The 26681-nt window shown below is 47.4% G+C and overlaps 2 protein-coding genes across 3 annotated transcripts in view; both read left to right on the top strand.

Annotated features, from left to right (window-relative positions):
* Positions 1 to 14167, top strand: part of Lrrc20 (leucine rich repeat containing 20) — a 67305-nt gene extending 53138 nt beyond the window's left edge. For both annotated transcript variants that reach the window (XM_013017127.1, XM_013017126.1), the window contains one exon: positions 13969 to 14167. In XM_013017127.1, the coding sequence (XP_012872581.1) occupies positions 13969 to 14123 (155 nt within the window). In that variant the 3' untranslated portion in view covers positions 14124 to 14167. The remainder of the gene's footprint in view (positions 1 to 13968) is intronic.
* Positions 14168 to 26330: 12163 nt separating this feature from the next.
* Npffr1 (neuropeptide FF receptor 1) overlaps positions 26331 to 26681 on the top strand; it is a 35445-nt gene continuing 35094 nt past the window's right edge. The window contains exon 1 of the mRNA XM_013017062.1: positions 26331 to 26424. Coding sequence (XP_012872516.1) covers positions 26331 to 26424 — 94 coding nt within the window. The remainder of the gene's footprint in view (positions 26425 to 26681) is intronic.

Here is a 26681-nt window from a genome sequence, read left to right as displayed (position 1 = left end):
CACTCAGGACCCATGAGGCAGAAGATGCTGCTTCTATATCTGGCAGCCCCAATGGAACTGTGGCACTCTGCCTGGCCCTTAGGAGTCCTTTTCCCCTCCTCCTGCCCTATGCACACACCTTAAAGCATATTCTTTACCATTCCAGATCACTTAGCCCCATGCAGCTCACAGACAGGGACCAAGCCATTTCTGCCAAGGAGATAATTGACATTGATAAGCTTCCTGCTTCGCACTTTAAGGATGGTAGAATCAATGGAAGCTGAAGATCTATATCTAGTTCTTAGCTTCACTACTGACCACCTGTTTAAGGTCATTTAATTGAAGACAGTGACTCAGTTTCCTCATCCAAAACTAGAAAGGATGGTCTGTATCCTCACAGCCCTTTAGAGGACCGATGGCACTGATGAATACTCGGCTTTTATTATTTTGTTTTATTTCTACAGGATCTCGCTGTGTCACCTAGGCTGACCTCAAACTCATAATCCTCTTGCCTCTCCTCCTGGGTGCTGGGATTACAAATGTATGCCACTATGACTAGCCACAGCATTTTATAAAGTGTAAAGCTCCTCTTTGTGGACTAGTATTGCTGAGCAAGACCTTTGCACTTTTAGAGTGTACGTTGGAGAGGCCTCTTTAAGTCCTGGCTGTGTAGATAATTAGAAGTAGCTGTCTCACTGTGGTGCCTCCTCATTACAAAGCACCTTCCCCCATTAGGCTTCACCCATTGGGCTCATGGATTAGGGGAAGCAATCATCCTCCTGGGTATCTAGGGGGAAAGGGTATTTCCAAAAATCACTGAAGGCCAGGCTGCCAACAATTACCGCCAGAACGCCGTTAGTGAAACTCTCCAGAGAAATTCATTCCTCCAGTAATCAGAAAGGTGAAGAACTGAAGGGGAAGGGCAGCTGTGGAGCCTAAGATCTTCAAGGCTGCCTTGTGGGTGTCAGGGTGGGGGTCACGGTTTTGGGGGGGGCCCTAACAGTCTGAAGTGAGCTTCACACCCTCCTCCACTGCGAGACTGAGGAGCTACCCCTAATGGCAAGGGCTCAGGAAGTCAGTGGATTTCTCTTTCCAGCAAGTTGTTTTGTCTCTCATCTTTTCCATTTCCTCCTCTGAGAGAGTTTATCTATGTGGAACTTAGAGCAGTGCTGATGAGCCAGGAGCTCTGCTTAGCTGGTGGTGGCTGTTAGGAGACAAAGGGCAGGATGAGGGCAAGTAAGAATGTAATCATGGACTGTGAGAGTTGAGCAAGACCTCCGTGAGTCACCCAAGGTCAGTCAGTGATCTTGAGATAACTTGGAAAGACTCAGAAGTAACAATTCGGCTGTACAAACTGGCAGGCGGACTGCAGGGAACTGACAGTAGGTGCTAGCATGGCAGAACCTTCTTCCTCTCCCCTACTCCCTTTCTTCCTCACCAAGGGATTTGAGATGGCCATTTAGTATCTGAGAAGAGGTGGTAATCAAAGCAACCTTCAAGCTTGGTCAGGATTTGATCCCTTGGGAAGGATGGCTTACCCTCCAAGGTGGTAGCAGCCTGGTGCCCTCTGTGTCACACTCTTCTTCTAGTACTCTAGAGCTCATTAAGTAATTGGTGCAGGCAGGGTTCCTGCCTGCCAGCCTTCAGAAAGCGATTAAGCAGATGGTGCAGGGCTTGCCTACCTGCTGTGCAGTCCTGGTGGGGGGACAGGTTTGAAAGTAAACAAACAGACTTCAATATCGATTGATGCAAATAAGCGGTGACTCCTGAACTCCAGATGAGATCAGCTTCTGTTTGCAGCCTCTACTCACACATGTCTGCACACAGGACATCTAAGCAGACTTCCCACACATTTCATCTCTGTCCAAATGGCGTCCTCTGTGCTGGCTACTGTGTGGCGAGGCCTTGATAAACCAGGACTCCAGAATACTGTCGGTGTTCTGTGGGCAGCACACAGGTGAACAGCAAGGAATTCGTTGACACTGGATTAAAACACAACCAAATGCTTCCACACTGTGTTCATTGGCCAGTTCCATCCTTGGCTCTGTTTAAAGTGCTGGAGAACACTCGATGGTCCTGATGATCAAATCCAGCCTTTATCCAGGGCATAAGAAGCTTGTAGAGGCATGGACATGGATTTATGTGAGTGTCTACTTTGTGCCAGGTCCCAAGCTGAGATATGAAGAGAGACTCCTGCATGGTGGGTTATAGTAATGTCGTTAGTGACCACCCACTTTACCCCAGCTCTTTTCAAGGATGCTGTGGCTTAATTCTCATTGAAACCTTGAAGCACAGGGAAAGTTAAGGAACTTGGCCAAGGTTTGAACCAGGATTCTAAGCCAAGCAGTTTCCTGTAAAGCCCCAGCTTGGTTTGGTTTCAGGAGGTGGACAGGGAGAGAAAAGTTGGCACATCGTTGCAGAACCACAGCCATAGGGAAGTTATGACAGAGGGGTAGAATGGTGGGTGGGAGGGAGGACGCTCCTGCTTGGTATGGAGAGACAATTCAAGGTAATGAGACAGATCCCACAGGCAATCAGCCTTGTCCTGATGGCTCATACCACACAGGAAGATGGCTTCCTGTGTGGGAATGCTCTCTGCCAGTACTTCACCAGATCCTTTCATTAATCCTCACAGAGGTGTGCAAACTAGCTGCCTGATCACATTAACCAGCAAGCTTCTACACCTCTGAGTCCAGACTGCATCCCATGCCCATTAAATCAGAATATCTAATAGACTCCAAATTCATGACCTTCAAGAACTCTCCAAATGATTTCTGTGTGCAAGTGAGATAGAAGCATCTTTGAGCATTCTTCTGCTCCAGGCATGGAGTCTCATCTCTGCTTAGAAGCACACATGAACCAAGCATGGAGGGGAAATGGATATAAATGTGCACTGCTAAAACCTCATTCTAGCTCCCTGAGGAGCTATACCCATCCCCATCCCCCAGTGCCTTTGGGAAGAGTATAACAAACTTGGGACCAGAAGAAGAAGTTGGCTGGAGGGCACAGCTCTCTGCATTTGCATCTTCCCTCCAGCTGACTGTCTGACATGTCCCTGGGCTTGCTGCTTTGCCAACCCAGGCCCATGAACCTCCCTTTCCTAGTTTCCCTTAGCATGGCTGGCTCACTGGCATTTCCAGCAGGAATGTCAGAAAGCCAAATGCAACTGACACCCCCCAGAGAGTGAAACACCAGGCCAGTCTTAATGTAAAAGAATCCCAGTGTTGGTGGGGAGATGACCAAGCTGTAGTTCCCTCTCCCAGGAGCCGGCAGTCTGGTCCGATGTGTTATTCAACATAGTCGGGCCAGGGTGCTATGTTTGGGAGGACCCTTAGGGTGGTTGTTTGAAATCAGCCTGGTGAGAGGATGTACACTATGAAAATTAAAAGTGTACAAACGCTACAAATGCAAGAGTAGATTGTTGGACACATGCTGGCATACCATAGACTAGACCTACCCCACTTTCTTACCCCTTCCTCAGCTCCCTGGCATTGCAGACATCCTTTCTGTTAGCCTGTATCCTCATCTCCAGCATGTCTCCCATTTAGCTTATTTTGTAACTTCAGGGCAGGTCCCACCCAGTGGGTTATCCTGAATGTTGTTTCATTTTTCCAATTGGAAGGGGGTCTTACCAGGTAATGCCCAGAAAGGTTAACACAGTTGGTTTTAATTACATTAATTGCCCCTGATGGAGAAGGATTTAGAAAGGAGCCATCAGTACCTGACCACCTCCAAGGAGAAAAGAAGGGCAGCTCTGTCTTCTCTGTCTTGCAGTCTGTCACCTTCTGTTTCATGCACTTGGAAGTTAGACAAGACAGGCAATTGAGCCACAATGACAGGGAAATTGTCATTATCCCTGAGGCCCTTTCCAGAGCATCTAAGTAAGAGCTTCCAGTGGTGGAGAGCAAGGCTGCAGTGGGAGGAGGAAGGGCTCCAAGGAGGCTGATAACTGCTAGGCATGGGCCTGGTAAATTGAGCTACTCATCAAGCTATCTCCAGAGCCACAAGAAGACAATGTTATTAAGAGAAATGTTGTGAGTAGACTCTGATTGCATGTCAGACCCAGAATAGAGAGGTGTGGCCGATGATTGTCTTCTATGTCTCTTAGCCTGACTTTGCTGTCCCAACTAGGGTAAGGAGGAAGGAATGGAAACTCATGCTTTTCTCCTTTGCTTTTCTCTCTCCCCTGGAAGCCCCTAAATTCAAAGATATAAAATGTGTTTGTACCTGGGTGTTGGTGGCTCATGCCTGTAATCCTAGCTACTCCGGAATCTGAAATCTGAGAATCGAGGTTTAAAGCCAGACTGAGCAGGAAAGTCCATGAGATTCTTTTTTTTCTTTTTTGGTTGGTCATGGGGCTTGAACTCTGGGCCTGGCACTGTCCCTCAGCTCTTCAGCTCAAGGCAAGCACTCTGCCACTTGAGCCACCATGCCACTTCCGGTTTTCTAGTAGTTTATAGCCTGGGCTGGCTTTAAACTGTGATCCTCAGATCTCAGCCTCCTGAGTAGCTAGAATTACAGGCATGAATCCCCGGTGCCCGGCATGATTCTTATCTCCAATTAACCACCAAAAGAACTGGAAGTAGCACTGTGGGTCAAGTGGTAAAATGCTAGCCTTGAGTACAAAAGCTCAGGGACACCGCCCAGGCCCTGAGTTCAAGTCCCAGGGCCAGCACACAGACACACAAACGTGCATATGTTTTAGGCTCACTGTGGATTCTTAAAATGTTCCTGGTTTCTCATCCTCTGCACAGGGTTGCCCACCACATTCTGCACCTTAGTAACTATCCTGCTTGGATAGCATCTTGTGGTCTTCTCCATGTCACTGTGGCCCCACTGACAGACCAAGAGGCAGAAGGCTGTTTTAAAGATGAGAGATTAAGAGCCAAGTGTGGTGGTTCACAATTGTAATTACAGCACTTGGGAGGCTGACACAAAATTGAGAGTTTGAAGCAAGCTTGGGCTAAAGAGCAAGATCTAATCTTACAAGACAGAGAGTGATGAATGCTCAGGCCCTGTCGGAGGTAGTACTACCTTGAATGGTTGAGCCAAGTTGAGAGCCTCAGTCTGTGGCTGTAGTCTCTCCATCAGTGCACTTGGATACTCTGGTCCCGCTCAGCCCTCCATGGAGGCTCACACCTAGCTACTCAAGAGGCTAGGATCCTGAGGATTGACGTTCAAAACCAGCTCCATGAGACTCTTAGCTCCAATTAGCAAGCAAAAAGCTGCAGGTGGAGCTGTAGCTCAAATGGTAGGGGGTAAGGGCTGTTCTATTTCTGTTGGTTTCCTGCCTTGTTCCCACAGAGATGTTCAAGGCTTTGTGTAGTTGGGAGAGGTTTAGTGCCCACTTAGCTCCATCCAGCTGTGAGCATGGTCTAAGAAAAATGTGCGAGTGTGACCCAAATGCATACCTATCCCAGGCACTTCTCCCTCCTCACCAGCTTCCCATAGTTGGCCTGCTGTGTGTGTGTGTGTGTGTGTGTGTGTGTGTGTGTGTGTGTGTGTGTGTGTTTAGTATGTTGTTCTTCCTTTGTAGGTGTACTGCCACTTGAGCACACCCCCAGCTTTCAGCAAGATGTCCTTGATCTTAGCTGTCGCTAACCCTCTCTCTTCTCTGTTGGGTTGCTTGTGTGCATGGAGCTCACCAGTCCTTCACTTCCCTGGACCCACCTCCTCCTGGGGTCCTTTGGGACCATGGAGTCATAGGGATGCATAACAGTGCTCCAGAGTGATCTTATTTACTTTTTCTGCTTCTCAGCTGGCCCCACTGGCATAAAACAAGTTGGCCAGTCAATAATGCTAATGGTTAACGCAATGAAGTCAAGCTGGCCTCAGGAAGTGATTTTTATGAATATCAAGAACTCTGCCACAGTTAATTACTCTAAGCTCCCAGGGTATGGCTAGGTAGGAAGCCAGGTAGATCCTGTCTGAGCTGGGAGGAGGGCCAGGTAGGCAGGTAGCTGTTTCATTTGTCCTGGCTTTCTTCCCTGCCAAGAGCTACTGAGTCTTTGACATTAGTTCTCACCTAGGACATGAGGGTTTGCAAAAAGAAGTCCCTTTTGTGTACTTGGGAATGTTGGGAGATTTAAGGGAAGTCACTCTGGCTTCAGAAAGGATTGTAGAATCTAACTCATATCCTACATTCTACAGTTGTTGGCCAAAAATGAAGGAAATAACTCATAGCTTGTTGGACTTAGCCTGTCATTATCAGAAACAGTAAGAAGTAAGTTGGAGACAAGCTGTCAGTCCAATAGCAGAAGCAGGAGGCTGAGTGGCTCATCCATACCAGAAAACTGTCACTGATTTGTAATCTGAAAGATGATTAAAATCCATCTGGAGGACAAGCATATTCCAGCATGGCATCTAGGAGGCCATTTGCTAATATGTTAGTAGCCACTAATTCCAGGTGTTGAGATACGGTGATTTTATTTTTGCTCATCAATATTTTTCTTCCTTTCTCTAAATTGGATTCTGACGCTAAAGCGTCATAATTTTGGTTCACAGAGACTTGGCCTTGTTTAGCAAATGTGCATAGAATAGATTGGGCTGGAGATGGATTCTAACTCATTTTGATATTGTTTTGTTCTCTTGTTTTTGCTTTTTTAAAACTGTACTAGGGTTTGAATTCAGGTCCTCATGCTTTCTAGGCAAGTGCTTACTACTTGAGCCACAACTCTAGCCCTTTTTGCTTGAGTTATTTTGGGGATAGGATCTCATTTCTTGTGTGAGCTGGCTTTGACCATGATCCTCCTATATTTGTGCTTTCCTCAAGTGACAAGTACATACCACCACACATGCCTGGAAAATTTTGCCTTTTTGCCCAGAGCCAGCCTTGAACTTCATTCTTCCCAACCTCTGACTCTCCAGTAACTGGAATTACAAATGTGATCCATCGCGCCAGCTAGGGATTCCAACTCATAAATGCAGCTGTGGTTATAGACTTGAAAAGGCAGTGATGGTGAACAGGGAAGGAGGTGGCTATATACCCAGATCAGGATGATTTTAAGCCAGAAGGGACTTCTGGTCTAAGAAGTACTCATTTATTCATCCAACAGGCACTGAGCCGGTTGGGCACTGGCCAGAGATCACACTTACAGGTGGGAACACACAGGTTACCAAGAAAGCTATGGAATGTGAGTTAAGAAAGTTTGGAGGAAAGCCAGGTGTCATTGGGTCATGCCTGTAATCCTAGCTACTTAGAAGGCTGAGATCTGAGGACTGTGATTTGAAGCCAGCTTAGACAGGAAAGTCAGAGAGACTTTAACTCCAATTAACTAGCAATAAGCTGGAAGTAGAGCTGTGGTTCAAGAGGTAGAGCACCAGTCTTAAGTTGTAAAAGTGCTCAGGCTCTGAGTTCAAGCCTGTCAGTACCTGCACAGAAGTAAATAGAGGGAGACCAAGGTAAAGTATGCAACATGAGGTGGCTTCTCAGCTGAGATTTGAGGAACAGCAGGACTCTGGTGGTTGGGGATGAGGAGTGGCCCACAGTATGGAAGGAAAAATGGAGGCTCCTTTCCTCTTCAGGTGTGCCAAAGGCCAATAAGCTAGCTTCTGTTACCTGTGCTACTGGTGGGCTAACATGGCTGAGGCTTATTTGATACCTTTACCCTTGGTTTCTTTGTCCACAAAATGCAGGTGTTTTATATCCTCCACTGTTCAGCTTTCTCTCTCTCTGTGCTGGGAAGATAAATTAAATTCCTAAAGCGTTTATCTAGAAATTCCCAGCCAACCTCTTGGGCTTATCACTGGCTAGTTTGTCTGCTCTGATTGGCCAATTCTACCAGCTTTGACTCACTCTGGTGACCTACCTCTGATCTAGCTGCCTGGATGCCTTCTAACAGATAAATTGAGTGAAAAAGATCCAGCCCACTCTTGCTCTGCACCTGTGGAGACTGAGGCCAGCCTTTCACAGAGTGGTTCAGAGGTGTCGTAGACTTTGGAGAGGCTGAGAACCAGGCAATGCTGCTCTCCCTAGGCCTGGAGGTGCAGGGCTGGGCTAAAGCTGATATTTGTTCATGTTCGGAAGACCCATGACAATGGCATTCCAGGGAGATCCCTGGCTGCTGTGCAGGCTGTAGACCAACCTGGCTGAGGAACAGAGAAGCCGTGGAGTCTAGCATGGGAAGGGTCCTTACCTTCCAATATAACCCTCTCTGGAGAAACTGAGACATCACCAATAACCTTCAGTGGCAGGAGAGATAGATTAGCAAAAGTTGTTCCTCCATCCCTGAAAAATGGATGTCTCTCTCTCTCTCTCTCTTTTTTTTTTGGGAGTCCTGGGGCTTGAACTCAAGGCTTGGGCACTGTTCCTGAGCTTTTCTTCAAGGCTAGCGCTCTACCACTTGAGCCACAGTGCCACTTCTGGCTTATTCTGTTTATGTGGTACTGAGGAATTGAACCCAGGGTTTCATGCATGCCAGACAAGCACTCTACCACTAAGCCACATTCTCAGCCTGAAAAAGGGATGTCTTGACAACCCTTAAGCGACTGAAGGTCAGAGCAGGGAGACTGGGTTCTGGTCTTGGCCTTGGCTTTGACTCTCTGAGTGAGGGATGAAACACTTAGGCTTTGGGATCAGCCTGTACCACTCACTGGCTTTGTGACAATGGTTTCCTTATGTACAAAATAGGTCATCATGAGGAACTCTGTAGAGCAAGGCCCAGAATCTTCCTCCTTTTCTGGGTCCTTTAGGCAAGACCTTGAGCCTTGGTTTACTTCTGTGTTCCATGGAAGTTGACGCCCATGAAATGATTTCATTGCTTAAAATGCAGTTGCAAAGGATAATGAAAGACAGAGGAGATCCCACACACACCTGGTCGGAGAAAGCATAGTTCAAGGAGCGCGTGTGTGAGTGTGTGTGTGTGTGTGTGTGTGTGTGTGTGTGTGTGTGTGTGCGCGCGCGCGCATGCATGTGCCAGTATTGGGGCTTGAACTCAGGCCTGAGCTTTTTCTCTCATGGCTGGCTCTCTACCACTTAAGCCACAGCTCCACTTTCAATTTTTTTTTTTTCTGGTTAATTGAAGTTAAGAATCTCATGGGCTTTAATATCCAGGCTGGTTTTGAATTACTATCCTCAACTCTCAGCCTCCTTCATAGCTAGGATTACAAGCAAGAGCAAGCCACTGACACCCAGCTTAGCAATAAGCCCTTCTCTCCTCTGTCATTAGTGGTAGGGAAGGTGGGAGCCACCTTGAAAGAAGAGAGCCTACAACTACCACAGGCAACAGGGAGAAGCCAGGCCAGGCTGCTGGCAAGTGTGTCATCCACATTTGCATCTGAAGGAGGTGGGTGGCGTTAATAAACGCTAATCACTCAGCTTTTTTCTCTGTTCCCTGGGGTAAGTCTACCCCACGTAGCCCTGTGTTCTGAGTTCTGGGAACAGCCTGTCTTCCTTCCTACCTTAGCCTTCCCAGTCTCTAGAACTGGCCCCTCCTCAGCACCTCTTCCAGGGCTCACTCCTGTCCTTCTCTTAACCCACTTGCCAGACATCTAGTGAAAACCACTGTCTTTCCTGTAGCCAGTGTTCTTCCTGTGAATTGGGACCCCATTCTAACACAAGCACTATCTTCCAACATTCCCCTTCCCCCCACCCCCCCCCAAAAAAAGCTGAGAGGCTAATAAGTTCATGCAGGGACAGGGAGACTAGAGGCTTAAGAAAGCTGGCTGGAGTTCAGAAAAGCAGTGGTTTACCATATGCACACACACATCCTTTGAAGGAGCAATTGATCCCACTCCTTATGTGTATCCAAAGACATTTTCACAGCAGCCTTTAAGGACAGATTAGGCCACCTGGCTATCCATTATTGGCAGAGCAGAGAGGTGAGTGCACCAGGGTCATGGCATTGGAGCACATGGCAGCAATATTAGCTGGTGGGTGAGCTATACATGGGCTCTATGCATGGACTATACAATGTGCCTTAGTAGCACTCTTGTTAGTGGGCAGTAATGCCCTTTGCCATGAAAAGGACTCAGAATTCTTCCCAGATGTGGATGACTCTAGGACTGAGCAGGGAAGGCTTGTGATGAATCTCCAGAAATTAAGGAAGCGTGTCTCAAAATGCTGTGAGTATGTCAGCAGCCCTGGGAAGGACTGGGCTACTGGGGTGGGGGGGGGCAGGTAGAGCTTGGTAGTAGAGTGCTTGCCTAGTGTGTTCAAGGCCCTGGGTGCCATCCAAGGAGCCATTTCAAGGGGCTCCCACTGGCCAAATCTGGAATAACATGAGCACCAAATTAATCAAATACAATAAAGACCTACAAATCACTAGACCCATGGGGGTCCATGTTAGTAATAAACTGGTTCATAAGAACAGAGAGCAGGCTATGGCCTACTTAGACATGCTGAGAGCTGGCTGGTATTAGAAGATCATTAGTTTGTGAAGATCAAATGAGTGAGAACCCTCTGTGTCTGCTAAACCTAGGGGCAAGAGATGTGAAATGTTGGCTAGGAGACGGATGTTTGCATGCTTCTTGAAATATGTCCCCGTGGATCTCTTGCTAATTGCAAAGGAAGGAAAAACCAATAGTAATTATGTAGTGGGGAAACAGAATGCCACACTGACCAGATGATCAAAATTAACATTCAAGATGGCTTTGTAATCAGTGCGGTGATTCATGTTTATAATCCTAGGTACTTGAGAAGGGGAGTTTGGGAGGATCACAATTCAAGGATAGTCAAAAAATTTGAGAGTTCTCCCATCCCAGTCAATGAAAAGTGAAGCATGGTGTGCATCTGTCATCCTAGCTATGTGGGAAGTATCAATAGGAAGATTGTGGTCCAAGCCGATCTGGGCCATAAATTTGAGACCCTGTTTGAAAACTAATGATGCCAGGACCTGAAGTCTCATGCCTAGAATCCTAACTATTTAGGAGCTGAGATCTGCTAGCTCAGACAGGAAAGTCCATGAGACTCTTATCTCCAATTAGCCACCAAGAAGCCAAACGTGGTAGAGCTCCAACCTTTAGCAAAAAAGCTGAGGGACAAGGCCCAGGCCCTGAGTTCAAGCTCCAGGATTGGCACACTCTGTGTGCATACACACAATAATCGATGATGATGATGATGATGATGGTAGCAAAAAGGGCCAAAGGAATGGCTCAAAAAAGAATGAGAAAGGATGGACCTTTTACCTCCTGGTGTGGTATCCTGAGAAAGACACATACTCCTGATCTCATCATAACACAAAAGGAAGGCTCTCTGTCACAGTGGTAGGAAGGGATGATGCCAGAAAGTAGTAGCGCTAGGGCTTCAGCCTGAGTGTCTGTCGCACTCCAGATCCAGATGATGTGCTCTGGCTCTTCACTTATAACAGCCTACTGGTATGAGGCGATCCACTGTTAACTCTGCATTTGCTGCAAAGTGGCTTTCTAGGTGATCTTTCAGGCATGCCCTGCTATCTGCACATCAATCCAGTGGATGATGATTTGAAACTAGATGTTCCATTTCTACACATTGGAGGTTGGAGAGCAGAGCTGTAGCTGGAGATAAATGGCTTTGCTTCTAGAGAACATTCCATGTGCGGGTGATGATCTGCATTGATCTAACCTGGAAAGTCCCAGACCAGAGACTCTCGCAGAGCAATGACACAGGAGGGAGGGAGGCCCGTGATGAGTCTTAATAAGGTCACATTTCTGCCCTAGGTGGGGCCACGACAGTCATGTCTCCCTCTTTAAGAGCTCACAGGGGGCAGAAAGGCAGGGCAAGATGGAGAATGGCCCCAAAGTCATTAAGAATTATACCTATGAGCAAATGCAGCCTCTTCTCTCTCAGCAAGAATATTCTTCCCTTTATGAGCATAATGCACTTTGTGTTTTTAAAGCCGTGCAATTCACTTGTCACTTATTTCATATGTTAGGAGTATACAAGTCAGTGTTGGTTTTTTTGTTGTTTTTTGTTTGTCAGTCGTAGGGCTTGAAATCAGCCTGCACATTGTCCCTGAGCTCTTTTTGCTCAAGGCTAGTGCTCTACCACTTTGAACCATAACTCTGCTTCCTGTTTTTGAGTGGTTAATTAGAGATAAGAGTCTCATGGAGACTTTTCTGCCCGGGCTGGCTTTGAACCATGATCCTCAGATCTCAGCCTCCTGATTAGCTAGGATTAGAGGCATGAGCCACTGGCGTCTGGCATGTCAGTGGGTTTTGACATAGGATATTATTGTTTAAAATTGTGACATTATACATAACAAATTTTGCCATTTTATGTATTGATTGAAACCGAGACTCACTATGTTACTGATGCTGACCTGGAACTCCCGGTGTAGCCCAAGCCGTCCTCAGACTCACCATTCTCCTGCCTCCACTTCTCAAGTGCTGGGATTACAGGCATGCCTTACTATCCCTGGCTATTTTCACCATTTCACTACTCAGTAGCATTAGTGACATTTACAGTATTGTACTCCCATGGACACCATCCATTTCTAAAAGGTTTCTACACTTAGGCACTCTAACTATTAAGCAATAATGCCTCAGTGCCCTTTCCCCAAGTCCCTTATAACTCCAACTCTATTTTCTGTCTCCATGAACGTCATTATTCTACATGCCTTCGAAAGGGAATAATACAGTACTTGTCCTTTGGTTCCTCCCCTCTCTCATTAGCAGTGTTGTCTGGGTTCATCTATGTCAAAATATGTATCAGAATTTCATTCCTGCCTGGCACTGATGGTTCATGCCTATAATACTAGCATCTCAGGAGGCTGAGATCTGAGGATTGTGGTTCAAAGCTAACCCAGGCAGGAAAGCCTGTGAAACTCTTATCTCCAATTAACCACACACACAAAAAAAAAAAACACAAGAGACCAAACAAAAAAACAAACAGAAAACAGTGCTGTGGTTCAAAGTGGTAGAGTGCTAGCCTTAAGCAAAAAAATGCGCAAGGAAGTGCCCAGGCCCTCAGTTCAAGCCCTAAGACCAACTTAATTTCTTTTTTTTTTTTGTCGGTCGTGGGGCTTGAACTCTGGGCCTGGGCGCTGTCCCTCAGCTCTTCAGCTCAAGGCGAGCGCTCTACCACTTGAGCTTATTGGAGCTTATTGAGCTTATTGGTTTATTGGAGATAGGAGTCTCACGTTCTCTCCTGCCCGGGCTGGCTTTGAACAGCCATCCTCAGATCTCAGCCTCCTCAGTAGCTAGGATTACAGGCATGAGCCACCAGCGTGAAAGCTTAATTTCTTTTTACAGCTAAATAATATTCCATGTGTATACTGATGGACACTTAGCTGTTGTGAATTGTTCTGTTGTGAGCTCTCCTATACCAGCATTTAAGTACCTATCTTTCATTCTTCCCATCCTACTAGGGGTCCATGTGCTGCCTCACATGGCAATCATATATACATATGTGTGTATATACACACATACACATACATACATACATATGTATATAGAGAGATATACATATGTATATACATATATATTGTCAGTTGTGGGGCCTGAACTCTGGGCCTGGGCACTGTCCCCCAGCTCTTCAGCTCAAGGCTGAATGCCACTTCTGGCTTTTTCTCCTTATGTGGTGCTGAGGAATCAAACCCAGGACCTCATGCATGCAAGGCAAGCATTCTACCACTAAGCCACCTTCCCAGTCCCAGCAATCCTATATTTTAACTTTTTGAAGCAACTTTTTTTGTTTTGTTTTGTTTTTTTAATCAATCATGGTGCTTGGCCTCAGGGCCTGGAACCTGTCCCTGAGCTTCTTTTGCTCAAGGCTAGCACTCTACTTTGAGCCACTTCTGGCTTTTTCTGTGTAGGTGGTACTGAGGAATTGAACCCAGGGCTTTATGCAGTCTAGGCAAGCACTCTACCACTAAGCCACCTTCCCAGCCCACAACTGATTCTTGTTCATAGAAGCTCTTACCTCCAAGTAGCTGCAGATATCCTGGAGGGCTCCTGATAGCCCCTACCACTGTCCCTGTAGCTAGAGCTGAGCGCTTGTACCATGGCATGTGCATGCTCCATTGCCCTTCTTTGTGTGCCCACCCCTCTAACCTCTCCCTTCTGTTCCCACAGATGTGCCAGTGGAGAAGCTGGCCGCCATGCCTGCCCTGCGCACCATCAACCTCCGCTTCAACCCACTGAATGCCGAGGTGCGCGTGATCGCCCCACCCCTCATCAAATTTGACATGCTCCTGTCTCCAGAAGGCGCTCGGGCCCCTCCACCGTAGACCACCCTCCTCGTGCCCACCCAGCAAGGGACAGTGGCCACTGGCCTGGCACCCTGAGAGGAGGGAGACCCAGGGGCCCATAGGAGGGCAAACTTGGGGGAGTGGGGATGGGTGGGCTGACCAGCGCAGAGTGAGGGGCGCAGCCAGGCCTGGATAGCTAGCTTAGTGCTGTAGGCAGCCTGGGATGCCCAGAGGGAGGAGGCCAGGGCCCACCTGAGCCTAAGCTCTAGGCACTCATAGCTGCTATGCAAACTTGGGTAGAATTCCTGCCCTCTCTGAGCCTTGTTACTTAGAGGAACAATGGTGATGGGGAGCCTTTGCCTGTTTTGAGACCCTGGGAGGATTTTCCTCCACATTCTCAGACACCCCCCCCCAAGCCTGTAGATGAGCCCTGCTGAACTTCTGGGGGTGGAAGGGATCTCTTCGTGTTAGAGGTCTTATTCCTAGTACTGAGAAGACACCTATTTATTGCTTCCTGAGAACTGAGCTGGATGAAGCTTTTCACAGTGCCCTGGTCTTGGCCATATCCAAGACTGGCAGGAACCAGAATCAGGATTCCTCTGGATGCTGTGGAGGGTGTGGCATGGCCCTACAGCTGGGCGAAAATAGTTATGAAGAAGCTTGGGAGCTGCAGGATGAGACACTGGGGAGCAAATCAAGGCTGCTCTGTAACTTCCTCATGATTAAGAAATCCGTGGGGCTGGGCACCAGGCTGGCTCACATCTGTAATCCTAGCTCCTTGGGAGGTGGAGATCTGAGGATCATGGTTCAAAGCCAGCCCAGGCAGGAAAATCTATGAGAACCTTATCTCCTATTAACCATCAAAAAACCAGAAGTGGTGCTATGGCTTAAAGTGGTAGAGTGATATCCTTGAGGAAAATAAAGGCTCAGGGATAGTGCCCAGGCCCTGAGTTCAAGTCCCATGATAGACAAAAAAAGAAGAAGGAGGAGGAGGAGAGGAAGGTGGTGGCAGGGTAGAGAATTCTGGGTGCCTCACCCCTCCCTATGAATGACGAGGGCCTGCCTGGTCACCGCCCCCTGAGCCACAGCAGACTGGTCCAGAGACAACAAAGCTACCTATGCCTGTGGTTCTGGTCCCAGACATTAGATGACCACCCTCACTTCAGCCTTCCTCCAACAGTGGCCTGGCTATTCCATCTAGCCCCTGGGAACAAAGGCACCACAGATCACCAGATATGTGACGAGCCAGCTTGGAGGCCACCACCAAACCCCAATCATCTGACCATTTGGGGGCCCTCTACCCAGATTCTAGGGATGATTATTCAGCCTAGGACTGAGAGGTTTCCCATGGGACTCTCATTGCTAATGACAGTGTAGTTCCAGGCAAGCAGGAATGGCTGGCCCTCTACCAGGAGAAGGCTGAGCTCTTGTTCTGGGTAAAAAATAAAAACAAACAAAAACCAGCCTCTGCTTTAGAGAAGCTGCCTAGGACTCTGCCTCCCACACCTCCCCTGTGCAAGCAATGGGTTCTGCTGCTGCAGACTCCCGCTGGCCTAGAGCTTTTGTCTAGTTCTGTGGAGGCTCCTGACACTCCAGGACATGGGCAGAGCTAGGCTGCTTCCACCATTCAGAGCAGGAATCCCAACTCAGAATGTCCTCCACATCCCTTCCCTGGCCCAGGAGCTCACAGGTTAGACCAAAGACCCAGCCCTGATCACTGAGTCCCAGAGAGTCCTACTATCCCAAGACCTGGTCTGCCGAACACTGGGGGGAAAAAGTCTCCAAGGGAAGATGTCAGGACATCTCCAGGGCTACTGAGAATAGCTGTGGATAATTGAGACAGCGAAGGCTGAATTGCAGTCTAGGCTGGTATGCCCATCCCACCCCCACCCCCACCCTCATGTCTTGGGATGAGGATTGTCCAGATTGCACAAAGGCTGGTGAGAAATGCAGTCTTGGCCCAGTATGGTGCTGCACATCTGTGATCCCAGCTCTCTGGAACCGGAGGCAGGAGGTCAAGAGTTTGAGGCCAACTTGGCATTTTAGTGAGACCTTGTCTCAAAAATAGAATAATGAAAATAAAAATGCAGAGGTTCAACCCCACTCCGTACACACACACCCGAACACACACAGGTTTTCTGAGTCAGAATCTGCATTTTTCACAAGATCCCCAAATGACTAATCACTTTACGTATAACTGTCACATGTCCTGGGAGGGTAGGAGGAAAGCTCTCCCAGCTCTCCCCTCCTAACCAGCCCTGGGAAACCCTTGGCCTCTTAGATCTTTCCAGAATGCTTGACAGTCCCAGCAGTGGGAATAGTCATGGTCACCAGGAGATGCGGTGCCTGGCCCTCTGACCCTAACTCCGGTTTGTTCCCATGTGCCTACATCCCCAGGTCCTCTCCTCAGGCCCTTTGAGGGGATTGTTCTAGAAGCTGTTTTCTGCTCAGCTTACACTGTGTGCCCTGGCTTCTCTGAGCAAGCTTGGGCAACCGGAAAAACCCCCAAATCCAAGCTCCCAGTGTGATTGAGCCAAAAGCTTCAGTTTGCAATAAAGATTGTGTTGGCTCCTATCCCTGGTTGGTGTTTGATTTATCTTACACAGCCCTCCAGGAGCCTGATACCTGCACACCTGCAAAGAGGAACTGCCCCCTCTGTGGGCAGCACAAAGTAAAGGCAGCTAGACCAAGCTAATACACAGAACAGTCTCAGGTGGGCCCAGGTGCAGCAAAATGGTCCACAGGCTGCTGCTGCGGAACAGCCAGTGTTGGCCCTGGGGGAAGCCCATGGGCCCTGGGGAGGGATGGAGAGACCTGCCAGCCCCATTGCCATGGTTGGTGCCACCATTTCCCCCACTTGTTATTTGTTCCTCTGAGCCTATGGTCCTCAAAGAGGGGCTGTGGACCACAACAGCACCAGGGAGGTGTTAGAAATCCTCAACCCGCCTCAGAACTGTGGAGTCAGACATTCAGGCCAATGTGGGCCTGGTTCGGAATCTGAACACTCCATTTCTGAGCTCTAAATGTTCTAAGTTCAAGGTGAAGTTTGCATTTTATTTTGTAACTGAGAAGCCCACTTGAGTTTGTCCTCAATAACAGTTCAGATTCCATGAGAGGCCTGAGCTCAGTGGGTGCCAGGCAATGTCTAAACATATTACAGATGTTAGCTCATTTTATCCCCTGGTAATCCTAGCTAGCTTCCCCCCACCCCCCTGGCAGGCCTTGTCCATCTGTAAAGTACAGAGGCTGTACCAGGAGATCCCAAGGGCCTTTCTGGAGCTCATAGTCACTACCCAAGATCAGCTATCCCCTAGGGATCAGCCCCTTATACCAGAGGTCAGAGGCCAAGTCTGCCAAATCCAGTTCACCTGCACAAAGGCCTGTCCCACTCTGCCTACCTTTGGGGAGTCCACTGCAGTTTCCTCCTAGGGTATCTGAGATGGCGTAGGAAGGAATGAAACTTTGGCACTGACTTTAGGCAGGGCCTTTCATGGCAAGGGAAGAAGTCTGGGTCAGGATTTGGTAAAGATCATGGCCTAGGTTAGGATAGGTGGAGACAGTGGAGGGGCATTTCAAGGTAAAGGTTCAGAGTTTGGGGATAGAATGTCTCTCGGTGCTACTAAGCATTTAGGAGACCTGGGCACCAGTGGCTCTTGCTTGTAATCCTAGCTACTCAGGAGGCTGAGACCTGAGGATCACAGTTTGAAGCCATCCCAGCAGACAAGTGAGAGACTTATCTCCAATTAACCACCAAAAAGCCAGAAGTGGAGATGTGGTTCAAGTGGTGTAGTGCCAACCTTGAGCAAAACAACATAAGAGATGGGGGTAGGGGTTTGCATAGGAATGGAGGGAGGAAGAGTGAGTAAATACAATCATTCAATGCACATTATGTAAATATTTGAACTATGTAACAGGGTCGGGGATGGGAGGGAAAATGGGGGAAAACATGGAAGGGGGTGACATTGATCAAGATGCATTATATTCATAACCTAACTTATAGAACTGAAACCCTTTGTACAGCTACTTTAAAAAAAAAAGGGAAAAAGGGGGTGGAGGGCTGGTGGCTTATGCCTGTAATCCTAGCTACTCAGGATGCTGAGATCTGAGGACCATGGTTCAAAGCCAGCCCATGCAGGAAAGTCCATGAGACTCTTATCTCCAATTAATCACCAGGAGACCAGAAGTGGTGCTGTGGCTCAAGTGGTAGAACACTAGCCTTGAGCTGAAGAGCTCAGGGACAGTACCCAGGTCCAGAGTTGAAGACCTATGTCAGATAAAAAAAAATTTAAAAAGGACAGTGTCCAGGCCTTGAGTTCAAGCTCTAGTACTGGCACACACACACACACACACACACACACACACACACACACAGAGCGTTAAGTAGTTTAATGTTCCTTTAAATGATTCTGGAAATTCCTGGGATAAGCAATAGTTCTTTACATCTGACTTGTGTGTATGAGTTTCCTGGAATTGTGCAGCTAAATTGAAGAAGTTGAAGAACTGATGGAGCTAATGCAGACACAAAGCTGAGAGTGACTACCAGTTTTTCATGATAAATTTCCCCCAGAATACTGTATTGAGCCCTAGAATACTTTGAAGCTGCTCTTTAGAAGGCGTAGGTCCTTTCTCAGAAATCCAGCCAGGGGAGCAGGGAGTTCTTGGCAGGGTGAATTGGCAGCCATCTCAGAGGCCTCTATAGAGCCCTGGGAGAGACGCCAAGACCAAAGGAGGCAGGCCTGGAGAAGAGCTTGGCTCTGGGATGCTGGGTTCAACCTGTATGCTGACTGGTGTCTGTGCCAGGGAGGCCTATTCCTAAGAAAAGGGACATGTCATAAGTGAAAGGATCCATCACATCCATCCCAGGAGACCACACAGAGGCAGTCCGGCACAAGAGAAAGATTATTACAAGGTTTATTAGAGGAGCCATACTTCCCCCGGAGAGGGAGCACATGGCACCCTCCACTATCTAGGTAACAGCAGGGTCTCGCAGAAGTAAGAAGTGAGGTAGATGGGAGCTCAGGTGGGTCTGGGTAGAGAGAGGGAGAAGCCAGCTATATGGCGGGAACTCCTGGACAAGGAGGAGCTCAGGTCTGGGTGGGGCTGAGGACCAAAGATGGGCATAATGCTTACATTCCCCTGCTCTGTTGTTTAATAAAAAAATTGGAGGTACCAAGCCCGGGGGTATGGGTGGAGCTACTTCCAGAAATAGTCAGGGGTCCCTGCTTCATTGCTCAGCCAGGTACCATCCAAGAAGCATCTGCTTGATAGTTTGGTTGGTCAAGGACCTCCTTTTTCCATGACGACAGTTATCTAAAATGCGAGACACAATTAATAAAAGGCAAAATTGCTGTTAGCAGCCCAAGAGAGGGATATGGAGGGATATACCATGGCGGGATTGATTCCCAGAAGGGGCTATCAAAGACCTGAAATTGCCTTTTCTGTCTCGGATTGGAGACATAGCATGGTACCTGCCTCCCGGCATCCTGGAGGAGGGGAGTAAGACTTTTCCTGCTTTCGGATCACAGTAACCTGAGGAGGAGGTAGCAGAGATAGTTAAAGATAACAGAGCCAAGGACTGTCATGGGCTCTTTTGGCTACTTCCTGTTGGCCGAGGGGATTTCAAGGAATCCCTGGTGCTGGGTCTGGGTCTTTAGGGTCTGGGTCTGTACTGGGCAAGGCAGGGCAGGGTAAGTGATGTCTCCGGTTGCCTGTAGGAACAGGATGGCCTTGACTTGTTCCCAGGTGCTATCCTGGGTGGGGGATGTTATCCTGTTGAAAGAGACTTTTGGAAAGATCAGGCAAAAAGCTGCCAAGGTGACAAGGTCAGTTAACATGAATGACATAGGAGAACACACATTGGCCATGGGCCAGAAACATTCCATTTGGAGTATGAGCCCAGTTGCCACCCACTACAGGTAAGGAGGAATAACTGGACTTGGGGCAGGAAGACAGAAAGGGGGCTGTCTAGGGTCTTTTGGGCAACTGGGTAGGGGAGATTATCATGGATTGGTTGAGAGTACCAGTCAGAGGCTGCTATAAATACAAATAGCAGGTAACAAAGGCAAGACTGTAACTTTCTGTCCAGTTAAAAGGTAGACAGGTATGGACATTAGGTGGGCAAGCAACTATTTCTCTTTATCTCCCGGCTCTGATTAATTTTGAAAGGGGGAGCGTAAAGTGACTCCATTTAGGATGTCATCTCCTCTTACTCTTCTCCATGGTTTTCCATTGTCAGGGCTGACTTTGTCCTGGTGAGTGTCTCAGCATCCATTGCTGGGATAGCTTGTCCCAGTTGGCATTTACCAGGTTTGGACTCAAGGCCTGGGCACTGTCCCTGAGCACTTCTGCTCAAGGCTAGTGCTCTACCACTTAAGAGTCACAATGCCACTTTCAGCCTTCGGCTGGATACTTAGAGGTGAGTCTTGAGCCATGCCTCCAGCCTGGCTCTGGGCTGGTTAGCTGGGAGATGGAGTTTTAGAGGGATTCTTTGTGCCCAGGATGGCTTTGAACTGTGGCAAAAGGAGTCTTTGTCAGAAAAGCCCTTTTATTTCCAATTAAAGCAACAAGGGAGCAAATCCACAAGGGAACCTATCCCCGTACAGACTACCAAATGAAAGGACCACTTAACAAAGAAATAAGAAATCAAACAGGTGTCTAATCATTAGACCGTATGTCTTAGGTTATAATTTCATGCCAGGTAACAACACATGATACAGGTGAATACCTCAATATTGTGCCCACTTCACACCCCCTGAGAACTTCTTCTCACCACTGCTTAATGCTGCCACTGTGGGCAAAACCTTCTGCATTCAGACAAGTCTTTTGCCTTTCTAGTGGTACTGCAGAGCTGTATGGCACACATCCTTGGAGCATATCCAAAAGCGGATGGAACACTTAATTCATAAAAATGAGAAACTGACAGCTTTCTGCTCATCCCATGTGCGTGGTTAAACAACACTCTGTTTCAGGCCTCTGAGGACAACTAACAAGGCTGGATAATGAGTTATTCAAGGCCTTGACCAGGAGCCAGCTGCAGCCTGGTGTGAGTCTAGGTGTGTGCACTTCCTTGCAGAAGATGGGGAGCACCTAAGTTAGGGCATCATCTTCCCTAGGGATCTGAGCCAGTGGACCAGACAGGAAATAAAGCCAACAGCTGTGCTCCTGGACACATTCCTATGAACCCTCCACATAGCACACAGAGTTCTAGGTCACCAGTCACTCATCAACTTCGGATCCGTTCCCTGTAGGGAAATGTGGAGGCCCCATGATGGTCTTCCAAGCATGGTGTTATCTGCCCTCTGTGACTTCACTGGTTTCTTTCAGTACACACAAGACATACTGGCTCCCAGCTGTTCTCCTCCCCCTCTCTCAGGGCCTTTGCATGTCTCAGGGCCTTTGCATGCTGTTCTTCCACCCTATATTCTCATGGCCAATCCCACCGCCCCCCTGCCCCACCCAATCATGTCTGCTCAAATCAAGGCTTACCCTAACTAGCCTATGCTACCTATATCTTCCTTTTAGCCTGCTCAGCTTTTCTTTTATTCACAATGCTTGTCATCAACTATACTTAATTCCTATTTTATCTATTGTTTATTGTCTTCAGACTCTCACCAGCTTCTTTATCTGTTTTGGTTTCTGCTGTGTGCCCAGCTCTGAGCAATGCCTGGAACATCATAGGTACAGAATATCTGTCATTGACTAGCTGAACAAGATTGAAAATCAACAGGAAATCCTTCATGCCTTGACATTCCCCAGACCCTCACAAAACCTGAGGCTGCTTCTTTTTTTATTTCTCTTAATTGTGCTGGTATTCAGGGTGTCCCTTAGCTTTTTTGCTCAAGGCTGGTACTAGAGTACCAGCCACAGCTCCATTTCTAGCTTTTTTGCTGGTTAATTGGAGATAGAGTCTCATTGGCTTTCCTTCTCAGGATGGCTTTGAACTGTGATCCTCAGGTCTCAGCTAGAATTATTGGCATGAGACACCTGCACCCAGCTGTGTCTGGGGCTTTTCCTAAGAGGAGTATCTCAGAACCAATATACAGAGCCCAAGAGAGAGTGAGTTATTACCCATAGAAACCCTGTTCTTTGGTCTCATTGCCTGAAATTTCACCTTTATGAGATTGCTGTTTTGGGTCAGGCATGGCTCTCTGCCTGCAGTCTTATTATAATCCTGTTGGAATTGAGAAAGAAGTCCTGAAGACAAAGTAGAGGGGTTGGATGAGACTCTTTGTACTTAGAGATAATTAGCAGCAACAGCACCCAAAGGCTATGCTACAAATGAAGAACATTCGAGCCTGTGGCTAGTAACATACCCTATTTGCCATTTATTAAATTGTCATAAGCCAAATATTTCTAAATAATTAATGTATTTATTTTACTGGCTGCCTTTTTATTTTTATCTTTCTTGTTGTTATTTATCTGTGTATTTGGTCAACAGGGAGAAAATGTAGCTCCTTTTTTCTGGGATGGAAGGACATGTTAAAAATGAATATTTTGGAAAGTGCTTTTTAATTATTCTTTTATTATCTTTTTTTTTTTTTTGTCAGTCGTGGTGCTTGAACTCTGGGCTTGGCCTCTGTCCCTGTATTCTTCAGCTCAAGGCTAACGCTCTACTACTTGAGCCATGGTGCCACTTCCGGTTTTCTATGGTTTATTGGAGATAAGAGTCTCACGGACTTTCCTGCCCGGGCTGGCTTTGAACCGAGATCCTCAGATCTCAGCCTCCTGAGTAGCTAGGATTACAGGCATGAGCCACTGGTGCCCTGCACTTTTATTATCTTTAAGTAAGTTGTACAAAGTAGTTTCCATTCAACATCAGTTTATGAGTACAAAGCATCTTGATCCATGTCACCCCTTAATATTTTGGGAGTTTTTTAATTGATAAAAGAAAATGCTGACATTCTTATTAGTCAATAAATTTGGTAAAGTTCATCTTTTTTGCTTTTGTTTCTGTTTTTGTTTTGCCAGTTCTGGGGCATGAACTTGGGGCCTGGGTGCTGTCCCTGAGCTTCTTTTGCTCAAAGCTAGCACTCTACCACTTGAGCCAAAGTGCCACCTCTGGCTTTTTCTGTGTATGTGGTACTGAGGAATCAAACCCAGTGCTTCATGTATGCTAGGCAAGCACTCTACACTAAGTCACATTCCCGGCCCCATTAAGTCCATCTTGAAGAGATAACATGTAATAGCATTTGAAATGAGGATACTGTAACCTTAAGAAGAATGTCATAACTGATAACTGGTGATTGGGCAAATTTATTAAATAAGTGATTTTGATCGTTTTTTTCATGCAGGTAAAATGTATTCACTAGGTTTCTAGCAATCTCCTTTTACTTTGTAGTTTGTAGTGTTCAAAAAGATTCTTTTAAAAAAAATAGTAAAGTCCATATTGGGGAAAAGGGGACTGGAAGTGTGGCTCAAGGGATAAAATGCCTGACTAGGAAATGTAAGGCCAAAAATTCAAATCCCATGCTACTAAAAGTAAATTAATTTTTTTTCTGGTTGTGGGTCCTGAATTTTGGGCCTGGGCGCTGTCCCTCAACTCTTCAGCTCAAGGCTAGTACTCTACCACTTGAGCCATAGCACCACTTCAGGCTTTTTCTGCTTATGTGGTGCTGAGGAATTGATCCCAGGGCCTCATGCATGCAAGGCAAGCGCTCTACCACTGAGCCACCTTCCCAGCCCTAAGTTAATTTTTAAAAAGAAAAAAAGGTAGAATCTTGAGCAAGCTCAGTAGTAGAACATGTGCCTAGTATTTATGAGGCCTTGGATTCTATCACTAACCCCTTCAAAAAAGAAATCTAGATTCCAAAATCTATGCTTTAACAAGCAATAAATAACCAGTGGTGGGCATATCTTTTCTCCTGCCAAGAAATCCACAGCTAACATATAACTTCACTGGACAGAGCACAAACCTAGGCCCGAGAACTGGTCTTCTCAGTGTGTCTGATGGTCCTTCCTCAGACTCCACACAGTTAGACTGTGGGGAGAAGGTAAACTCTCCGAGTGAGAAAGTTATTCCAGTTCAAAGAAATCCCACTTTAGAGATGGGAACACCACGTTCCTGGAGGAATGTTCCAGAAAGCAAGCAGAATGGCTGGCCCAAGAATAGGCAGGAAGTTAGTAGCAGAGCCCAGATGAATGCCCAGGTTTCTGGCTCCTAGCAGGTGCCAGGTCCTTCCTGCAGCCTGCTGAGACCTGCAGCACCAACTTGGTGCTCTTGGCCTCTTCCCCTCCATGTGAAGTTGGAGTGAGTCAGCCATCAGAACCCGTCTTGTCACTTATAAATGCAGTTAACGATGCATAGTTGCTTCCTTGTGGAGAGCTCACTAATAAGATTTCATTTTTTGGAGTGGGGTAGTCAGTTAGGGGCTTGAACTCAGGGCCTGGGTGCTGTCCCTGAGCTCTTTTGCACAAGGTTATCACTCTACCACTTGAGCCACAGCTCCACTTCTGGATTTTTTGGTGCTTAATTAGAGATAAGAGTCTCATGGATTTTACTTTCTAGGCTGGCTTCGAACCATGATCCTCAGACCTCATCCTCCTGAGTAGCTAGGATTACAGGAATGAGCCACCAGCACCTGGCTACTAATAAGCATTTAAAAAAAAACATTTTGAAGGGCTCCTCAGAGCCTGGCTTCGGAGAAGAGGAGTGGTTCCTGGCTTTTGGGAAAGATAGTCACCACTCCCACCCCCACATCCTCATCAAAATATGCCCATCAAATATGTTCATCATATGCCAGCAATGGGCCACATTTCCACCACCCTGAGACCCCTTTCCCTGGGGATTCTGAGCCTTTTCAAAATGGCAGCTACCCCAATGACTTTCCTTTCCCCGAAGGCCCATGTGCATTTCCAGCCAGGGCAATACCTGACATCCTTACCACAGGGGAGCTTCTCCTCGGGGCACGCTTTGGCTTCATGACAACCCTTCTCCTGGGTATCTCAGAACCTGCTTCCAAATGCACTTACAGAAGAGTTCATGTGTGAAGCCAGCCCAGGCCTTGAGTGTTCCATTGACACCAGTGGCATCCAGCGAGGCTGCTGTGTGAGGTAGTCACTGTGGTGGCTGAGAAGACAGGCTCTGCTCTAGAGGGTGCTTTTTTCAAAATTGACATATTGGCAGGGTGCCAGCGGGTCACATCTCAAATCCTAGCTACTCAGGGGGCAGAGATCTGAGGATCAAGATCTGAAACCAGCCAGGGCAGGAAAGTCTGAAAGACTGATCTCCAATTAACTACCACCAAAAAGTGAAGCTGTGACTCAGGTGATAGAGCATTAGCCTTGAGTGAAAAAGCTAAGGGACAGTGCCCAGGCCTGAGTTCATGCCCCAGTATTGGTACACACGCACACACACACACACACACACACACACACACACACACACACCCTTCTGTGAGGATATCAAAGGCAGGCAGTGAGTGCTGGAAAGTTCTGAGAAGGCAGGAATCTTTGATCTTCAATTTGTCAGCAGAGCTTAAATGCATTTCTACTGTTAAGCCAAAAGCATTACTACCCAAAAGCATTACTCCAAAGGAAGAAGATCACACACCAACTAGAATGGCAGGCACAGGAAGATAACTGCTACTAGAATGAGGCTGAGTGGTTTTCAACTCTGTTGTACATTGGAAGCCCCCAGTATCTTCCCACGCTACTGATCTGAATCCCACCCCAAACTTACTGATTTATCGGTGGGGATGAGACATGAGCACTGGTAAAGAGGATGTTAAAATCTCCTTGGTAGCTGAACTGATGACCGATGACTGATTTATCGGTAGGGATGAGACATGAGTACGGGTAGAGAGGGTGTTAAATTGTTCTTGGTAGCTGAACTGATGATTCATGCTTGTAATCCTAACTACTCAGGAGGCTGAGACCTGAGTATTGTGGTTCAAAGCCAACTGGGCAGGCAAGTGCATGAGACCATTATCTTCACTGAACTACAAAAAAAAAAAAAAAACAGAAGTAGAGCTGTGGCTCAAGTGGTAGAGTGTTAGCCTTGAGCTAAAGAAGCTTAGGGACAGCATTCAGGCCCTGAGTTCCAGCCCCAGAACAGGCACACACATGTGCATGTGCTTGTGTTCTCTCTCTCTCTTTTTCTCTCTCTCTTTCTCTCTCTCTCTGTCTTTCTCTCTCTCTCACACACACACACTCACACACACACAGCTTTTAGGCAAGTTGTTCTAGACTCAGGGAGCAGAGAGCTGAGTGTGGCACAGGACACAGGCTGATAGGCAGTAAAAGGGATAGATGGTCACCAGTCAGAGTGTAGAGCTCACACTAAGGCATAGCAGAGGCCAAGAGGAGTACCTGATTGTCAGTGAGGAGCATGTCCAGTTCTGGAGTGAGATGCAATGGGATTGGAGAAGTGGGCAACACGTGGCCACGAGCAGTTTTTAAGGAACCTAGAAGCATGCAGGTTTAAACGAGCAGACACCTGGCAGCCCAAAGGGGGCTGTAAGTTTGGGAGGGTTCAAGATTTAGGAAGTGTAGTTGGGATAGGGGAGATGGCAATGGCAAGGTCAGAACTCATTCACTCTTTTATCTCCCACAGCTGACCGTGAGTTCTATGAAGTCAGGACCCCAAGGGGAGCGGGGGGG

The sequence above is a fragment of the Dipodomys ordii genome, unplaced genomic scaffold (assembly GCF_000151885.1).
Source record: "Dipodomys ordii isolate 6190 unplaced genomic scaffold, Dord_2.0 Scaffold34, whole genome shotgun sequence".
In the NCBI taxonomy this organism is placed as follows: domain Eukaryota; kingdom Metazoa; phylum Chordata; class Mammalia; order Rodentia; family Heteromyidae; genus Dipodomys; species Dipodomys ordii.
The sequence above is the reverse complement of the archived record's forward strand: the minus strand, read 5'-3'. Positions and strand labels throughout refer to the sequence as shown.